The 19,801-nt window shown below is 45.2% G+C and overlaps 1 protein-coding gene across 2 annotated transcripts; it reads right to left on the bottom strand.

Moving 5' to 3' along the window:
• Window positions 1–7,720: 7,720 nt before the first annotated feature.
• On the bottom strand, window positions 7,721–19,094 carry LOC133273684 (acyl-CoA (8-3)-desaturase-like). 2 transcript variants are annotated; one of them, XM_061462069.1, is made up of 12 exons: window positions 18,851–19,094; window positions 16,200–16,310; window positions 15,715–15,912; window positions 14,839–14,940; window positions 14,550–14,678; window positions 13,093–13,153; window positions 12,896–12,972; window positions 11,983–12,080; window positions 11,562–11,658; window positions 10,909–10,988; window positions 10,356–10,481; window positions 7,721–9,594 (listed from the first exon to the last, which is right to left on the bottom strand). In XM_061462069.1, the coding sequence occupies exons 1-12, from the start codon at window positions 19,043–19,045 to the stop codon at window positions 9,543–9,545; spliced, it is 1,326 nt and encodes a 441-aa protein (XP_061318053.1). In that variant the 5' UTR covers window positions 19,046–19,094; the 3' UTR covers window positions 7,721–9,542. The 2 variants fall into 2 exon arrangements, with proteins under 2 accessions (XP_061318053.1, XP_061318054.1); XM_061462070.1 differs by lacking the exon at window positions 10,356–10,481.
• Between the last annotated feature and the right edge of the window lie 707 nt (window positions 19,095–19,801).

Here is a 19,801-nt window from a genome sequence, read left to right as displayed (position 1 = left end):
TCCATGTCCTTTTTATGTTGAGGACACCAGAACTGCACACCATACTCCAAGAGAGCAGAGTAGAGGGGCAGGATCACCTCCTTCGACCTGCTGGTCACGCTCCTTTTGATGGAGCCTGGGATACAGTTGGCTTCCTGGGCTGTGAGCGTGCACTCACCTGCTCATGTTCAGTTTCTCATCAACCAACACAGATACCCTTCTGAATGCTCTTGCTATCTGAAATCATGCATCTGCAGAAGAACTCTACAGAAGGTGGCCGTGGTTGAAAGGGACATTTTTTAATACAAGGTTTGTGCAACACCAATCAGGAACAATGTGGCATAAGGAGGATTAAACACCCACAGTGGTTCTACAGCCTACACACAGAGCACCTTCCTTCACCTGTTCTTCCTCTGAGTCTTGGGTCACCTCCCAGCTTATGCAACATATGAGACAGGGATCCTGCATCAACTTGCCTCCTGCACTGCTCAACCATCATTTAGTTCTCTGGCCTTCACCACTACTTTCTACACAGTCTTTCCTCAGACACATATTGTGGTGCATATTCTTAGCAGGGAAACATACACATTTCAAGATGTGCATCAACCTTAAACTTCTACATCTTCCCCTCTCCACAAGGTCAGTCATAGTCATAGAACCCCAGACTGGTTTGGGTTGGAAAGCACCTTAAAGCTCATCCAGTTCCAATCCCCTGCCACAGGCAGGAACACCTTCCACTAGAGCAGCTTGCTCCAAGCCCCTGTGTCCAACCTGGCCTTGAACACTGCCAGGGATGGGGCAGCCACAGCTTCCTTGGGCAGCCTGTGCCAGTGCCTCACAACTTTGACAGTAACTAATTTCTTCCTGTTATCCAACCTAAACCTCCTCTGTTTGAGTTTAAACCCATTGCTCCTTGTCCTATTACTAGAGTCCCGGGTGATATTTTTCATTTATATGGCTGAAGACACTTTAGCAGTTCCTACTTGCTCTTCCATGACCCTTCCCTGTGTTTCTTTCCTTCATCAAACCTTGCTCTTAAACAAAAGCAGCAGCTTGAGACCAGTGTAGCTAAGCTGGGACACGTAGCTCTGATTTGCATGCCCATACACTCCTATACTGCCAGTTCTTTTACCTCTGGTGGCAGATCATGTCCAATGTCAATCTATTCCCAGTTGCTCCATCCAGATTTCCCATAAAGTATGCAGTGTCCTGCGGTAGCATGCCATGTTCAGTGAACATCACTGTTCAAACCTCTTCATCCCTGGAGAAACTAAGGCTTAATAGCTACCCTAAATTTTGAGGTAGAATGGAGTAGGTGTGTGGCTTTTTAGATTCTCATACAGTATGTGTAGGTCTGTCTTATGATAAGAAGCCTGAGTAAGAGTTTTACCCAACTCAGATAGCCTTTGAGGACAGGCATTCCTATGGCAATTCTGCTTTCCTTCCATATAATCATAGAATCGTACAATAGTTAGGGTTGGAAAGGACCTTCAGATCATCCAGTTCCAACCTCCCTGTCAGTGTTCAAGGTCAGGTTGGACAGAGCCTTGGGTTTAGTGTGAGGTGTCCCTGCCCATGGCAGGGGGGTTGGAACTTGATGATCTTAAGGCCCTTTCCAACCCTAACTATTCTATCATTCTATGATTCTATGGAGTGCACTACAGCTTCAGTTCTAGAACAAACTTGAACAAACTAAGACAGAAGCTAATCCTGATGAGCTCTATTGCTCAAATCTGACTTTGGCAATTTTGCAAATTCTTTTTTTATTTTCAAGAAAAAATATTTTTCACATTATGCCTCCAGTCTTGCATCTGATGACACCAAATTTAGGAATCTACCCCAGTTTATCCCTGCCTTGACATGTTCTGCCTCACAGCAGTTATGAGTGGCGACTGCCTTTGCTGAACTGATGTCGTTCTTTCAGAAGAAAAGTTTTCTTCGAGAATTATTATTACATATATATATATGTATATATAGAGAGACAACTAATAAGTGCCAGGGATGGAGCACTTACCATTTTTTTGGGCAACCTCTGCCAGGGCCTCACCACTCTCATGGCAAAGAACTTCTTCTTTATATCCAACCTGAACTTCCCCTGTTTCAGTTTGGACCCATCACCCCTTGTCCTATCACTCCAGGCCCTGATGAAGAGTCCCTCCCAAGCATCCTGATAGCTACCTTCAGACACTGGAAGCTGTTCTGAGGTCTCCACGCAGCTTCTCTTCTCCAGCCTGAACAGCCCCAACTTTCTCAGCCTGTCTTCGTACAGGAGGTGCTCCAGCCCCTGATCATCCTCGTGGCCTCCTCTGGACTTATTCCAACAGCTCCATGTCATTCTTGTGTTCAGGACACCAGAACTGCAAACCACAGTTTCAAATGAAGTCACATGTTTCTAATCTTCCTCTTCAATGATGGGAGAAGAGGGAATAAAGTGAACAGAACCTCAAAATGACCAAGACATAACCTGAGCTCACCGGCAGCTTCTTCATTCGCCTCTTCTTTTACTTGGGCTACACCCAGCATTTATTACTTCATCATGTTTCTTTTTCATAACTGATTGTGAGATGATCCTGGAAAGGAATTCAGACTCATTTGTTGGGATGTTTGCATGTTTTTTTGCCAGCAGAAGTTATCGTTCTACCTGTCTGTGTATCTAAATGATTGCTTTAGAAGCACTCATGGTCATCCCAAAGGTCTCTTATGAGGAGGTGACCTAATTATGATAATCCTGCCCACAAGACTGTCCTGATCTCTTTCTGAGTCGAAGCAAACAAGAGCTACAGTTTACAAGGGATTGTCTACTAGAAAATAAAGTTATCCTTGAATTTTGCTATTTCTCTTTGTAGACAATCTATCACTGCTCCTGCTATATTGAATATTAATGAACCTTGGTACTATGAATTTGTACCTTCTGTGCAGAATCCTAGAATTGTTAGGGTTGGAAAGGACCTTAAGATCATCCAGCCCTGTGCCATGGGCAGGAACACCTCACACTAAACCATATTACCCAAGACTCCATCCAACCTGGCCTCAAACACTGCCAGGGATGGAGCATTTACCACTTCTTTGGGCAACCTGTGCCAGGGACTCACCACCTTTACAGTAAAGAACTTCTTCCTTGTATCTAACCTGAACTTCCCCTGTTTAAGTCTGAACCCATCACCCTTTGCCTCTTCTTTCATTGGTGTCAAGGAGCTCTGGCAATTTTATTCTTTTACAATAAAGAACTTTCCTAAACCTTTAGCTTTTCCTGCGTCTCTGCCCTGTATCTTCAATAATAATTTTGTATTGCAGACACCACACCTGAGTAAAACATGCCCTTTTTAGCCTTTGTACATACAGGTCAGAACATATGACCCTGATATATGACATCCCTTTAAACCTCAATGATCCTGGGATTCGAAGGTCCTGAGGCCCTGTTGTCTGCCCAGAAAGATACAGCCTTTGGCATCCATACAGGACATATTTGGGCTGTTCAGAGACCACCTTCAGTGGCTATAGGAGTTTCTTATACACCAAGACATATGTATTAGTGAAAACAATCTTCCTCCCAGGGAGCTGAGTTCTGACAGTAATGGTCATCTAAACAGCTTAATACAAAGTGAAGCACCTAATCTGAACTAGATGCATATGTTCTTCCTACAGAGCCTGAACAGCAGCAAGAATCTCCAGAGGCACTTCACTCTATTTCTCTTAGATTTTTAATTAAAAGAGCATCTGGAATGGTTCCTTTTATTTCCAGTGACTGCAGAGGGAGACAAATGCTTCAAGTAGGTTTTGGAACACTGGGCAAGTTACAAGTCTACTTAAATCCAAAACCATCAAAAAGCCAAGCTAGTTCTTCTGACCAAAGATGAGGCAGACAGTTATGGATCAGTCAGACCTTTGGAAATGGCCTACTAGCTTCCTCTATATATTGATTCCACTTCATCTTTCTTTGCTTCTGAGGATCAAACAGACCCTTTTGTCCTTAGACAAGCATTTAAAATATTGAATTCACACCATTAGATACTTTATTTATTGCAGTATATTTATAAGCTGATTTTCCTGAAAAATGCATTGTTATCATTTGATCCTCCAACTCTACAACTGCTACTTCTCACAGAAGCAAACCATTTTTCCTAAAGAACACCACCATTATCAGCCTTTCTTATAAGCAGTCATTGCTGCATTCTTTGTTATTGCTGTTTCAGAACTTCCCCCATAGAAATTCCTCCCCATTTTCTGAACACTTAATGTGAGTCTCTGGAGCATAGAACCATAGAATGGTTTGGGCTGGAAAGGACCTCAAGATCATCCAGTTCCAATCCCTGCCATGGGCAGGGACAGATGTAAATTACATAGAAACCACGTTCATGCCAATGAACTCTCTTCCAGTGTAATGCAATCCTCCTTCTTTCCCAACCCATCAGTAGTGTTGCATTAATACATCAGTCTTCCATACCTGACCTGTTAAGAAATCTCTTTACATTCCTTATAAAAGAACCTATCTTGGGAAGCAACAAATTCATCCTGTTTCTCAGCTGCATCCATTATCTATACCATACGGATCTACATTCACCTTAATTTCTCCATTTTCTAAATAAGGAGGAAATTCTGTAAACCACAGAGTTCACCTCTTTGGAAACTCAGGATAATGGAAGAAAACACACACGTGGATTGGGCAAGGATTGCAAGATCATTAACAGCACATGAGCACGTGTTAGGAAGGGGGAAAATCTAGCATTTTACTTTTACAGTTGCCCATCACCCTTCATTTTTAACGTCACCCAAATGTTTTTATAATTCCAGCTACTCCAGTGCTGAAAATGTTCCTCCCTGAGTTGAAAAAAGTCATTTATTCTGAGCTGGAGCCACCTCTGTGGGCAATGATGCTCCTCTTTACTGGATAATCTTCAAAGCTTTATGAACCTCAGACTGCGTTTTTAAGACCCCATGCAAATGCCTGATGAATTCGTTCTCCTTTGATCATCTTTGGGAATGATATCCTCTCCCAACATCTAAATCATGGAGAGGCTGAAGGCTAACAGGCTTCAACTTGAGTGTAAATGTTCTGTCTCCATCCCTAAATAAGCTTTGTTACAGTGCCAGTTGGTTTTGTTTTTTTAACAATTATCCTATTCATTACATCTCTCATTACACCATGTAATTCAAACACTTCATTGCCTAACCTGCCACAGCTGTGGTGTGTAAGTACAGGATACGTGAGCACAACACACAAAACCTCAGAACTTCCACCTTAGCGGACACTTGGCTTTCTACAGTGACCAACAGCAGAAGGTGAATGAGTCTCACCTACCTCATGATCAGATCGACCAGAGACCTTCAGAGAGAAGGAACTTTTCTGTTTATTAAGTCTGTACTAAATATAGAACCATAGAATGGTTTGGGTTGGAAAGGACTTTAAGATCATCCAGTTCCAACCCCCTGCCATGGGCAGGAGCGCCTCACACTAAACCATGGCACCCAAGGCTCTGTCCAACCTGGCCTTGAACACCGCCAGGGATGCAGCATTTACCACTTCTCTGGGCACCTTGTGCCAGGGCCTCAGCACCCTCACAGTAAAGAACTTCTTCCTTATCTCCAACCTGAACTTCCCCTGTTTCAGTTTGAACCCATCACCCCTTGTCCTATTGCTACAGTCCCTGATGAAGAGTCCCTTTCCTGCATCCTTGTAGCCTCCACACACTGGAAGCTGCTCTGAGGTCTCCACGCAGCTTCTCTTCTCCAAGCAGCCCCAGCTGTCTCAGCCCGTCTTATCACTCTTTTCATTTCGTAGTGCTTAGGCTGAACTGAAATAAAGACCCAAAAGCAGAAGGCCCAACAAGTTATTCCTGCTTACAGGCAAAGGTCCTTTTAATATAGTCTTACCTAATACAGAGGGTGAGATGGGGATGTAACTTTGGTTAGTGAGTTGTAGGAGCTCCATTCTCATATCAGCCAAAAGTCACTTTAAGCTATACATTCATTTCGTATTTACTTTCTTTAAATGAATGGAAAAATAGGATTAATAGCAAGGCTGAAGCCTTTAAACGCACTTCAGTTCCCAGGGAGGCTGGGTGACCTCCTTCCCTTCCAACTCCTGACTGTCACCTTGTGGCTATTTCTATGTTCAGGTCCCATGTTTGAGGGCTGAACTGCGAAGCCAACTGGCTTCCACCAAATGCCAGATTTGGGGCTGGTGTTGCTCCAGAAAGATGCTGTGAGGGTGACGAGGCACTGGAATGGGTTGCCCAAGAAAGTGGTGAATGTTCCATCCAAGGCCGGGTTGGACAGAGCCTTGGGTGACATGTTTTAGTGTGAGGTGTCCCTGCCCATGGCTGGGGGGTTGGAACTGGATGATCTTAAGGTCCTTTTCAACCCTAACTATTCTATAATTCTATGATTGCTGTAAAACTTCAATATTAAAAGCCCCAGGATAATCTGCCACTACAAACAGCCCAGAGCACTCTCAGAAACTGCAGAAGCTGGCATACAGCTTATTTCTCCTCTCAAGCTGTCATATACCTGGAGAACTTTTGGCACCCTCAGCATACACAGATCTGCTTATGTTGATTCAGGTCCCCTTTTGGTCTTATCCTTTAGGACTGTGGATTGGCTCATATGTGTTATTTGTCCTGCTTAGTCATGCAATTGGTTTATTGTATTGTGGATGCTTTCTCTTCATTGCAGCAAAGAAAACACAAGTCTCTGAAGTCTTAGGCACCAAAGTGGAACTTAAAACACATTATTCTCTTCCAAACTTAACTCTTAGGTCATCCTAGCCCTGGAGGTATCTCAAATTTACTTCACTTTTCAAAATTAAACATCCAGATACTGAATGTTCTGACACTGGGCATTCAAACCAAAGCCACTTCCTGGGCAACACCAAGCACTTCAGCATTGCTAAACCTCATGGCCCACCTAAACTACAAGCAGTGCTTTTTCTACTTGCCCCATTTGCCACAATCCACCTGGTAAGTACGTTCAAAGCTTCACGAACTGAGCTGAAGTCTTGCTGTCTCTGTTCAAAACACACTGGAAACACTTCTACTTTTACAGTCACTTCATGGACACAGCACTAGCATCCAGCAACCAAGCAGTTTAGACTGTTCCCCTCTTAGCAGATGATTGAAAACCTGTTCTGACAAAGAGAGCACCTTCCTTGCCTAGTGAAACCATTCTATTTGCATGTCCAAATTAAAAGTTCACCAAGCCCCAGAAAGAAAGGACTGAACTTTATCTCAAAACTGGAAATTTTGGCCACAACACAAGATGGAAGCATTCTTGCTACCAGGACAGTCTGCATGGCTTTATCCAGAGTTGGGAAAGATGGGTTAGGAGATGGAATCTCTATAGAGAGTTTTGGATCTTCTTGTCTTCAGTGTTTTCTCTTGCCTACCTTAGACAGCTCCCCACTTGTGCAGCTTTCTCCATACATCTAAAGAGCCTAGCCTGTGGGACTGGAGCTCCCTATGGAGCTGAGATGTTAAATAGCTCTCCTGACCAGCATAACAAGTCTTGCTGCCCTTTGTGGCTGAGGGTCAACACTCCAAGGTTAGAGGGAATGCTTGGCAGTCTGCTGAAGCTTCACCTGCGTGCCACCTGCCTGTTGCATTTAAGACCTTACAGAATAGCTCTTTACTTCACCAAACACAAGGTTTACAACAATTCTCTCTGCAGCTGTGGACAGGCATTTGTTCCATGTTTTAGACAGCACAGACTCTTACACAGACATATTGCACTCTGATGACAGCAACAATTGGTAAGATAACGAATTTTATTATTAGACGATTCCTCCATCAACAGTTCTAGTAAGTGGGAAAGAAACAGAGCAGGAAAAAAACAAAGTAAAACAGTAACTAAGGCCCACTTTCATTATGGTTTTTAATCAACAGTTATCAATGATTTAATTATTATTTTATTATTTCTGGTACAATTTTATTCTGTGCTTAACACTCTTGGCCTGGGAAAATGCATTTCTTCCATTCCCTCACAAGCCACCCTCTTTTTAGATGCTGAAAGCATGACAATCAGAAGAAGGTACCGTATCTTCGTCAAAATCAACCCACCCCTTCTGGAGTCTAAGCCACCTATTACTGAGGCAACAGGGTGATGGAGCCGTTTTCACTAGTGCTATATCCTGGGTTGGCATCGCTCACACTGATGTAGTAAAGGAGAAGACACCAGGAAATGCAGTAAAGCTAATTCACATTCCAATAAATCACAGCACATTCCCTCTTGGGGTATGTTTCAAAATCATAGAATTAGTTAGGGTTGGAAAGGACCTTAAGATCATCAAGTTCCAACCCCCTGCCATAGGCAGGGACGCCACACACTAAACCATGTCACCCAAGACTCCATCCAACCTGGTCTGGAACACTGCCAGGGTTTTGATGGCACATCATCCAAAAGAGAAACACCAGCCATATATTGGCTTATTGTGTGCCTATGGGTATGCAGCCCACTGACTTCTGCGACTGAAAAACACATTTAAACACCACCCCAAGCCCCAACACTTTCACAACTTCATTAAATTTGCCTGCAGCTCATAGGAACACGTCGTGTTCCATGGCCAGAAGTCATGAGTTCTCTCCACTTAAATCACTCATCAGATCAGAGTGAATCACTCATCAAAAGAGTGAAGCTTCAGATGACCGCACACTGATTACCCCTTCTCTTCCTCAGTCACCCTTGTAGGGACATGCCTTATTTCTGTCTCTTCTGACTTCCAGCAAAGGGTTCAACACCACCCAGAAGTATGGCACTGTGGAAACCACTTGCAAAGACACCATGGGAGGCCAGCAATGGGCAGATAACCCAGAGGCTTTCACCACAGAAGAGATGCGGAGGGCAGCATTCCCACAGGATTTGGCATGCTGAGCTCGCACATCAACATGCCTATGGAATAACGTCCACTTTCCCATGTCTCTACCTCAATTTCGGCTCTAATTAGCTCTTTTTCCTCATGCTTATTCCTAAAGAACTGCTGCCTGCATCTTTTCTTCCTCACCCATACACATACAAATGGGTTTGGCCTCTCACATGCTCCCCACTGCCCCTTGGTTTTGGTGCTTCTATGGCCATCATTTAATTATATCCAGGTATTTGAAAATACTGTACCTACACAATTCCTTATGGCTTCCACACTTCACCAACTCCCATGTTCTTTGATTTTATCCTGTCTCAACTTTCCTACTACATTCATAAGGAGAACCACCTCACAAGAGCCTATGTTAGGTAAGAAACATCCCTCCTATACACTCAGCAAATGAAGTATCAGCGAACCAAAAGGAATCTGTTCCCAGTCCCAAAGCTGCCTCCAGCTTGGTGGAACATAACCTCCTCCATTCAGCTTTTCCCCCCTAATTCAGCACCAGAGAAGAGGAATGAAAGAAGCACAAGAAGAATTAAAACCACATATTTTAAAAAATCATATTAATCACATTCATCAATGGAATTAAGCAGCGCCACCTCCCCACTTCTGGCTTAGCCAGTTCTCTCTCCTCTGTTCAGTATCTTCATGGCGACCACCACAGGAAGCAACAGGGCAGGGGAATTCCTCTGCAGGGATACACTGCTTCTTATTTATGTAGATAGGCATCAAGCCAGAGCTCCCCTGAATCTTTCAAAGAGCTGCCAAGAGAGAACCACATTTTCTTAGAAACAGGTAATGAAATACAGCATCCAGAGCACAGAGCCTTGTGGGAAGTATTCCCACCTACAGATTAAGCAAAGGAGTTTACAGAACCATAGAATGGTTTGGGTCGGAAGGGACCTTTAAAGGTTATTTAGTCCAACCCTCCTGCAATGAGCGGGGACAACCAGAGCAGGTTGCTCAGAGATCTTCACAGCAAGGCAATGTAGACTACAGCTCCTTGGAAAGATGAAGAACTAAAGCACTGGGGCTGCATCAAAGACTGGAAGACTGAAGCAAACAATTAGAATGAAAATAAAAGGAGAGAGCATGGCAGAAGAGAGGTAGATGACTTTCCAAAGGAGTAAGAAATATCTGGGAGGCAAGAAAGGGAACAAAGGAATAAAAGAAGAATGAATGAATGTTCAAACTCATCTTTATGAAAACACCTCTTTTAACCTGGAGCATACTCAGAGACAGAGGCACCAGACCTGGCATCCTACTGACCCCTGACTCTTCAGAACTGAAGAAAAGGAGCTCTCCGTTAGGTCATTCCTACTGACACCTTCCATCTGCTGCTACTGGAACCAGCACCACAGCTGAAGAGTTTTCCAGCCCTTTCATAGTCATACTGTCTACAACTTTTCACAGAACTTCTGTGATGCAAGCTGGCTGCCCCTCCTCTTCCCAGGTCCCTCACTTATTCACTCTGGAATACTGGAAAACCCTTCCCTAGGGAATGCAGTGGGTTGATACATACTATACTATGTCTGCAAAGGCGGTGAGCAATGGCTTGCACTTGTATTCAATACCATGTTTAGCACACAGGGACTTCACCAGAGGAGCCACCTTCCAGTAGTTGTGTCGAGGCATTGTTGGAAAAAGGCTGTGGGAAAAGAATATGGTGATCCAATGGCATCCATCATCATCCCACAGAATTCCTGTTCCTCTTCTGTGCCTCAGTCTGGGATTGCTTCAACCTCCCCTTGTGCCCACAGCCATCAGTGCTCTGCAGTGGTCCCTCTCATGTCACTGCAGTACCTCTACTACCTGGGAGGCTAGTAATTCTCACTCCTGTGCCATGCTACTCATATCTGAAGTAGTGTTGGTGCTAAGTGGTGATCCACAAATATTCTGACCCATCACTTGGAGTCCCCATTCCATCCCCACATAAAGAGTCCAGTATTTACCCACATTATCTTTTGTTCTTGTATTAGCTGATAGAGACACAGGACCATTATAGGCTTTTCAGATCTAGTGGAACTAGCACTCCTTGAACCCCCCTCACATCCTCAACCCATGCTTCAACTCACTGGTGCTCGATTTGGAAGTTCAGATGTCCGCTAAACCAGTCGTTGAATAGGGACTGATGAACATTGCAGGTTGCCTGGAGCTGAAAGGAAAGAATACAGTTAACATTTAAGTCTTGTTTTGGGAATGTCCCTTCTCTTATACATGCCAAAAAATGGTAAACAGGCACAAGTTCCTCATTATCACGTGCCTTCTGGCTGAATACAGCAACTCCAAAAGCTATCTCTAGTCAACAGGATATATTATTGTTAAGGACATAATCTGGGAGAACAGCCTTGACCTCGCCAGTGAGAGAAGCCATAACAACCCTGACTTTCACCCTTCTCACTTAAAAACCCCTATGTAATGGCTTCAGAACTATAACAAAACAGACTACAGAGAGAGATGTGGATCCTTCATACATGGAAAGCTCTCTATCTGAAGAGTATTACAGCAACCCTAACTATTTTCCTTGAGGTTTCTGTGCTCAGCATCTGAAGCCTCCGTCCTACCTCTGCACCTTCTTTCTTTGCACTAATCACTTACTTCATATGGTGAGGACAAGCTGCTCATGTTTTCCTCTCTCAGTTCCCATCATTTCTGTGATCTTGGGCATTACATCCCCAGAACTATAAACTCTAACCTTTGAAGACGCAGGGCTCTGGGAAGGTCTTACCTGGGTAGAGAACCAGTCCACATTCTTATCATAATCGATGTGCATCGGGATGTGATTCATTTGTGTAATCCAGACAAACCAGTTGCTCTCTATAAACCTGTGCATACAAACACGCACAAAACCACTACTGATATCACACCTATGCTGTACCAAGTCAGTACAAAACACTTGTACACATACAAGCTAGTCAATGCTTGACAAGATGAACACTAGGAACCCCAAATATCTGATCAGTAGATCAGACCTGCACACACCTTCTAAAGACACGTGCTTGATGGACAACAACCTCTTTATGCTAAAAGGCATAAGAAACAGAATAGAGCCAATGAGTAGAGATAAGCAGGAGTCTGAAGAAAAGCTGACACAGAGGATCAATATAAACCAGATAAAGAAAATGAAGGAATTAGAAGTTGAATGATACCTGACTAACAGATGAAGCCCCAGGATACCCTTCACTCCCAGCAAGGGAAAGTAGGTGAGAAAGAATCGGATGTAGAAAGTCAGCATCCAGGCCAGGTCCTGTAGCATAGGGAACAGATAAAACTTCATTAAGAGGAAGACTTACTTCTTCCCTTTAAAACCTTCCATAACATCTTCTCCTGATAAGATTTCTCTCTCCTCACACCCCCCCCCCCCGACCCAATCACAAAGCAATCTGACATGCAGCCACCACCCCACTCCCCAGGCATCCCTGTGCTTGGGAATTATCCTGCTCAGGGCAAGTACTAGAGAGGGCATGCTCTAAAGCATCATGTACTCCTCTGAATCTAAAGAGGATGCAAGGAGTGAGAAAACCAAAACGCAACAATTAAAAGAATAAAGAGGTCTCATCCTTTTTTGTTCCTCTTCATATGTCTTGGAATCTCTTATTACCCTCATGGTCATTTTCTCCTGACCATCCCACCTCCCAGGAAGATGCCTTGTCTCTAACCCCCACATCTCAGAGAAGAGACATCTTTTTCTTGCGTTTTTTACCAAAGTCTCTAAAACCCATGCTATTCCTCAAAGTCCTACATTTCCCCCTAACAAACTATCTCCCTAACAGCTCTGAAAGTCTACTACACATCCCCTATTCCACTTCACACTGAAGTGTGAGAACTCAGTTTTAGGCTACCTGAAAGCTACTTGATTTTTAATAGATCATTTTGCACTGAATCCTCCTCCACCCTATCCCTGATTTCTGCTACTTTTCTATTTTTTCTCTTTTTTCTGTGCCCATAAGTTTTTACTGTATTGGTTTGGGAAAACAAAGAAAAAGAATGGCCAATTTCTTGCACTGAAATGTACCTATAAAACAAGGAGAAGGCACCATTTGCAACGTGGAGCTAACTTACCACCCACTGTTTCCGCTGCACCACAAAGTAGAATATGTACCACTGGAAATAGAGAGGCACCAGAGCTGGGGGACCAACTAGAGTGGAGAAATGGATTGCAGACATTAACTGTGCCCTTTTATCCCAGTGAAACGGACTGGAAATGGAAGGGGTGGAGTGAATGCTGTCCACAGAACTGTGAAAGGGTAGGTACTCACTGATGAAGAAGTACTTGTGCTGGTGGTTATAAGGCATGAATTTCTTCTTTTGTACACCAAGCTGTTGAAATAAGCAAATTGGGCTGTGAAGACAGCTAAAGACTTCTGTGCATACACTTCTACCTATGCTTTTGAAGCAATGCTTACTTAGATACTTCCTAAGCTTTAAAAGAGATGTCCTATCAAACCACACCACTGCCTTCATCATCCCCTGGAACTTCAGTCTATGATGATTTTCTGTCCCTGCCTCAGATGCTCAAGAGGCTGGGTAGCCCCTTGCACCACAGACAGTAACATGTACTGGAAGCTCTTTCCCTACAGAGGGCACAGTTGTCTAGCAAGCTTAAACCGAAAACCACATGAGGCCCTGGGACCCGTTTGCTGCCAATATAAAGCTTCATAAAATAAGAAAAATCTATGCTATTATTAATAAAGATGAACCATGACCACGTGTAGAACTCACACCTACTTGCAATAAATCTCTAAAGCACAGAAATGAGCATCTAGACATTAAACTGTGTCCACAGGAACGGGGTGAATACATTATCCTCCCTCTGAGACTGCTAATTTTTCAGTGCTCACTGTAGAAACATAACAGATCATGTCACTGACTTCCTTGAGGAATTCCATTGCATCCCTGTACATGTCCAAACCAACTCCAAACAGCAGCCCACCCTTAATTTCAGTGCAAATCAGAGCATTTAAGGCAGGTGACACTATGAATTCATGTAACCAGTTCTTTTAAGGACTGGCAAACACTGAAGCCATTCAGTTATCTTCAGAGCTGTACCAGAAATAGAGCTGGACTCCGCATCGGATCCAGTCTGACACCACTGAGACTAGTACTTGCTTGTCATCCACTGCTTCATTTCCCAAAACACTACAATTAGTCAAGCTGATCGTGATAAAGAGAATTATTTGCAATCTTATCTTCATACAGCTGCAAGTCTCGCATCAGAGAAGTATGAACTTGCAATTGTGACAAATATTTCATTCTTATTTTAAAACACAGCAAAAATACCTTCGATTTCTAAGAGAATAAAAATCTCAGAGGTATTGAAGAAGTATTAAGGGATATGAGGGACTAGTTGAAGGCAAAGTAATACCACATGAAAGAGGAGGGCAACTCCAACCATTTTCTGGATGTACTTCTCATTTTACAGAAGCAGTTCTGATGATTTCTTTCAACCTTCAGAATAAATTTGGAAGATTTCAACCCATAGCAAGGTTGTATTAGGGAAAAAGACAAAAAAAAAGCCCAGCTGCAACATTAAGTATGTTATGGAAGCTAGAGATGCACCAGGATCTTTTAATGTCTTGGTTTTCAAAGGTCATTAATGCCAAGCTGCACCTCAGTCATGGAGACCAAACCAACTAGTCACTAGTCTCCAAGCTCTCTGCAGCTTTCCAAATTGGAATTGTAACCCTGTAACCCCTCAGCTTTCATCAGGTCTCACCTCTACAGAGAGTGTTTTTCCCAAAGCAAAAAATAAGGGGTGCATGTTAACATCAGGGTCCTTTCGGAAGCAGTTGGGTTTAGCATGGTGTTGGAAGTGGAGATGGTTCCACCAGCTGGCTGGTGCTCCCTGTAGAAAGGGGTGAGAAGAGAATGCTGTAAAGTTGTATCTTCTGTCCTTAGTCCTCCCTCCCCATTTGCATTTGCTTTCTTCTTATACTGAGATTAGTTTTGACCACAGAGAATCCCAGGCCAGGCTCTAACATCCCCTCTGAGCACTGACTGCCCACCTTCAGATGGCCGATCACGAACTTGTGCACCCAGTGATTCCATCTGGACTTGCTAAAGACTGAAAGGTGTCCAAAATCATGCTGCAGCCAGCCAGCCTGGGCCTGGAATTCAAAACCAACAACAAAACAAACAGTGCTGCTGAGGGAAAAGAAGGCTCTTCATCTGAAAAGGGCTTTCTCTTCTCCTGCTCCCACGCTCCTTGCAACATACCCCTGGATAGCAAGAGCATTTCCACTTCTAGGACCCAATCCAAACACTTCTCTTTTATTATATATCAGTGCAGTCCAAACTTTGCCTGATGAATTTTAGTCCCAGATAGTTGTTTTCACGAGGAAGGGAAAATATCATGGAAAAACAACAAAATAAAGAAGACATGGAGCTGAGAAACAGCTTTTATTCTCTTACAAAACTGCACTGAAATCAGCAACAAAGTCTCCTTTAAGACACAGTTTGCTGCTGTCTCCTCCCAGTACTTGTAATTCCAAGGGGATCAGCTGGCCACTGGAGAAATAGCTGGGGCTTTGAGAGCTGCTCTGCCTTCTCCTCTAACTCACACTAAGTTCCCATGGGAACACTGTGGCTTGGCCCTGACACAGTGCCTTGGAGTTCTGGGCACAAGGGACCTCAGAAGCGTAGCGTGGCTTTCATTGTATGAAGAAGGCTGGGAATAAGGAGGGCTTTGAAGGACTACAGGAAGGAAAAAGCCTGCTGTAATGAAGAAGCATCTTGTAGCACTGCAATTTTGCCTCTTCAGGGAGAAGCAGGATTTTTGGGAAGTCCACAAAGATTTCTCCTGTGCTTATGCCAATGAGCACTGAAGTCGCAAAGGGTTGGCTTTTGCTCCTTCTGGGGCTTCTTTTTGCCTAGCTGCTTACCTGGACAGTGCCTAGAAGCACTGCAGAGAAGAGGAAAGGCACTGTGGATGCTCCAAAATACCAGATGGTGAGCCAGGCTGCAACATCCAATGCCAAGATGTGGCAGAGATACAGGATGAAAAACATGTGGTTGGGTTTGAGAAGCCCCATCTTCTCAACAGTTGCACGGAGTTCACGGAAATCTTCTACCAGCTGTTTCTGTGGGGAGACCCAAGAGTATCTGGTGGCCTCAAAATGCCTCAGGAACGCAAAGAGGGGCTCAGTTTGCCCTCTTCAAGGAGCTACTGTGGCAATAGGGAAAAGCTGAGGGTCGCCTGAAGACAAATCTTCACTAACACTACAAATAGTAACATAAAGAGGAAGCTTCATACCAACACATGAGTCCAGGAAATACTATTGGTTTATGTACAGGGAATTCTGGCTGCCAGAAAGAGAAGTTAAATAGCACCATTTCAACCCAAACACTAAGTTTTTAAGTTACTTACATTCTTGCTGGGCTCAAAGCTGGGTTGATCTGGTGCCAGTTCCCCAATCAAGAGTGGGCCCATGTACTTTCGTACTAGTGCCTTGTCAAGATGAAATGCTGTGAAAGGATCCTGAAATACAGACAGAGGAAAAGGGTGAAGAAAAATAATCATTCCAGTGGCACCAAAGATACCCTGAACTCAGCAGAAAGGAACCTAACTAATGGAGCTGGCTGAACCAGGTTTTACTGTCACAGACCTTACTGTTTCTTCACACCATAAGTGATCGCACAAAGCTGAATTCTCTGTTACCATTTTCTAACTGGGTGCTGTTAAGTACAGGTCACCAAGAAATAAGGGATCACACCCCTATTGCTTCTGAATCTGAAAATCTCATATCCTGTTGAACTTCAGGATGTATCATCTCAATAACACATTCCTCTACCTCTGTTTTGTCTTTAGTTTCCATCTTAGTTTCCCTCAAGCCCCTTATCCTGAAACGGAAGTGTGACTAGGGAGAAGGGTGAGATGTTGGCACAAAACCTGGATCAGGAAGTTGAACGGGGAAAAATAACAGGACAAGCAGGACACACACAGGCGATGGTGATCCACACCAATCTCTCAAAAGCCCCATGTTGTTCCAAACACACTTCCTTGGCATGGTCCAATGCCCACTCTGCCACATCTTCCTAGAAAAGATTTGTTTTCTTGCTACCTGCCTCCTCTTCCTCATCTGGTTCCCTTCACGTTTCTGAAATGTCCCATGAAAAGGCCATTCTCATCCTTACCACTCAAAAGACCCTCTTAGGGAAATCAGTTACTTTTACCATTTAAATGTGATGTCAACCTCAACCAGACAGCCACGTGAAGAAAAAACTCACTAGTGATTGTTATCACTGTAGATTCTATCACTACATTTAGATTACAAATCCCCTGAGCACACTTGGCACTTTGACATCTACTTCCCATTGAAACCTCCCTTTTGTATATTCCTCTCCCAGTGTCCAAACTAGCGTACATTTTACAACCTCTCTCAGCCTAATGGATGCTTTTCTTCCCTAAGGCAGTATTTGCCCACTGTGCATCAGTCTGCAAGCTTCCTGCAGCATGCACTGTTCAGCGTTCATAATTTCTATGTCACCATTGCATGATCCTAAAATAAACTGTCCTTTTAAAAGATTTCTGGTCAAGAAAAAGGTTAAGAAGTGGCTGATGCTGCCAGCTCTGGGTCAACCCTGTTGCATTTCAGATGTAGCATCCTCTCTGCTCAGGCTTATGTGAATAAAGGAGGGAAAGAGGAGAGGGGAAACTACATTTGCATTTTCTCAATGGAAGAGTGAAAAAACTGGGGAGGAGTATGTGGGCAGATCAGAGGAGGATGGTACCACATGTTTAGACCAATCCTTTCCATGCAGGCTGTAAAACCTGGCATCGAATTCCCAACAGGAGGTTAGGGACCTGATGCACCTTCCAGAAATCAGAACACCCCTGGGACATTTAGCAAACTAAAAGTGTGCTTTGGGCTGTGTTTAATCTCCTTTTTGCCTTTAGTTGTTTTGTTTTTTTTTTTGAGAAACATTTTATTCATTTCCAAGACAAAACTATTGGAAAATTTGGAATGTACTTGGCTCAGATTCCTCACTGGTCAGCAGTTCAACTGCACCCAGCAGTGTACACAGACCATAACGCCTAAAGAATGCAGCTGGCTGCAATCCGACCATCTAACTGTGTTCATTCAGGCCCGTGTGGCAGCCACTGTGGCCCACCCTGGCCTCATGAAGTATGCTCAAATTCCCTTATTATCCTTGGCTTTAAATGATACACAGCAAAGGAAAGCACTACATCTCAAGTTCCACCCTTTCTGGTCAGGGACAACACTGGACTGAACCACAGCCCATCACAACCACTGCAGAGGTTCACTTCACATCCCATACCTGCCTTTGGCTCCAGCTGGAGAAATGCATGTTCTTTGGTGGAAAAGATAAGCAGACAAAGGAAGGAAATACACTGACAAATCAGCGCTGCCAATTCCACCGCCGCTTCCTCCCCTTCACAATACTCACTGGTGTTCAGACAGGAACGATTTGTTTTAAAGGCTGAAATACGACTTTCAGTCACATTCTGCACTAGTGCCATCTCTTGGAGACACTACGCCGGGCTTTTGAAGTTAAGGGGAGGCTGAACACGCTCGTACGCTTGCAAACAACAGCTCCATCCTTACACACCACAGTGTCACCATGAGTGACACCGTAAGTGACATCCCGGGTGCTTCTGTTCCGCCCTGGCCTGTGGCTGGACGCGTACACCACCACAGTACTGTTAGTTATTATAAGTATGCAAAAACTATTAGGTTCCCCCTCAGAGGGCTGCAGACACCGTATCAGTGCACGGTTTAGTTACTCCCTTCAACAACGTTACCGTGTAAAACCAGTCAAAAACGGGTCGGTATGGAGCTGCGCACACCGGCGCTACGGGTGGCTACTAAGGACCATGCCCTGGCCCGGCTCCACCAAAGGATTTCGATCCCGACCCTCTGCCACGCTTGTCCCTGGCTGCCGGCAGCACGGCGGAGGCACTTCTGCCCCTTCCTCTTCCTCCTCCCTCTCCGGGATGCCCAAAGCACGAACACGCCGCGCCGCTGCCCCCCCCCCCCCAGCCCCGCCGGCCCTCACCGTGGCGTCCTGCCCGGCGTAATGGCTGATGACTCGGGAGCCCCCCGGGTGCCTCCGGCAGAAGCGGCTGATGTCGTACACCTTCCTCTCGATCACCAGCCATCGCTCCTGCGGCGCCTGCCCGCGGCCGTTCCGCTCCCCGATCTCCTCCCAGGTGAAGCGCCGCAACGCCGGGGCCGCTGCGCCCTCCTCCATGCTCGTAGCGGACTCGGCTCCGCTCGGCTGGACCCGGCCCGGCTCGGCCCCGCCAGCACCGCCCAAGTCCCCCCTCCGCGCTCCCTCCCAACCTCCTCTTGAACACCGGCTAGCTGGCCCGCCTCCCATTGGTCCCCCACGCCCTCAATCCCCGCCTCCCCTCGATTCGCCCGGTCCCATTGGGTCCCGCTCGCCTTGTGCCCGCCCCCCTGGCTGGAGTGGGCTGTGGCTGCGGCCGGGCTCACCGGGGCAGCTCCGAAGCCGCAGCGGTCGGAGGTGGAGGCAGTGAGGGGCTTGGTGATGGAAACCTCGGAAAAGGAGGAAACTTCGGCCCCTTGCAACAGGCAGCGGCCCGGCTGTCAGTCTGCAGCCTTCCAGTGTCCCAGGGGTGTCTATAAGGATGCTGGAGACTGGATATCAGGGTCTGGATAGGACAAGGGGTGATGGGTTCGGGCTGGAACAGGGGAGATTTAGGTTGGAGATAAGGGAGAATTTCTCCCCTGTGAGGGTGCTGAGGTGCTGGCACAGGGTGCCCAGAGAAGCTGTGGCTGCCCCATCCCTGGCAGTGTTCAAGGCAACCTGCTCTAGTGGAAGGTGTCCTTGCCTATGGCAGGGGGGTTGGAACTGGGTGATCTTACGGTCCTTTCCAACCCAAGCCATGCAGTAATTCTATAGTTACAGGCTGTAATGCACCATTGATGCAGCTGTAGGCACTGGAGGGAATGATTTGAGCCAATCTGAGGGCATCCTATAGAC

Source organism: Pezoporus flaviventris, unplaced genomic scaffold (assembly GCF_033815535.1).
Source record: "Pezoporus flaviventris isolate CSIRO_AGI_PZ_B2104156 unplaced genomic scaffold, CSIRO_AGI_Pfla_v1 ptg000035l, whole genome shotgun sequence".
Classification (NCBI taxonomy): Eukaryota; Metazoa; Chordata; class Aves; order Psittaciformes; family Psittacidae; genus Pezoporus; species Pezoporus flaviventris.
The sequence above is the reverse complement of the archived record's forward strand: the minus strand, read 5'-3'. Positions and strand labels throughout refer to the sequence as shown.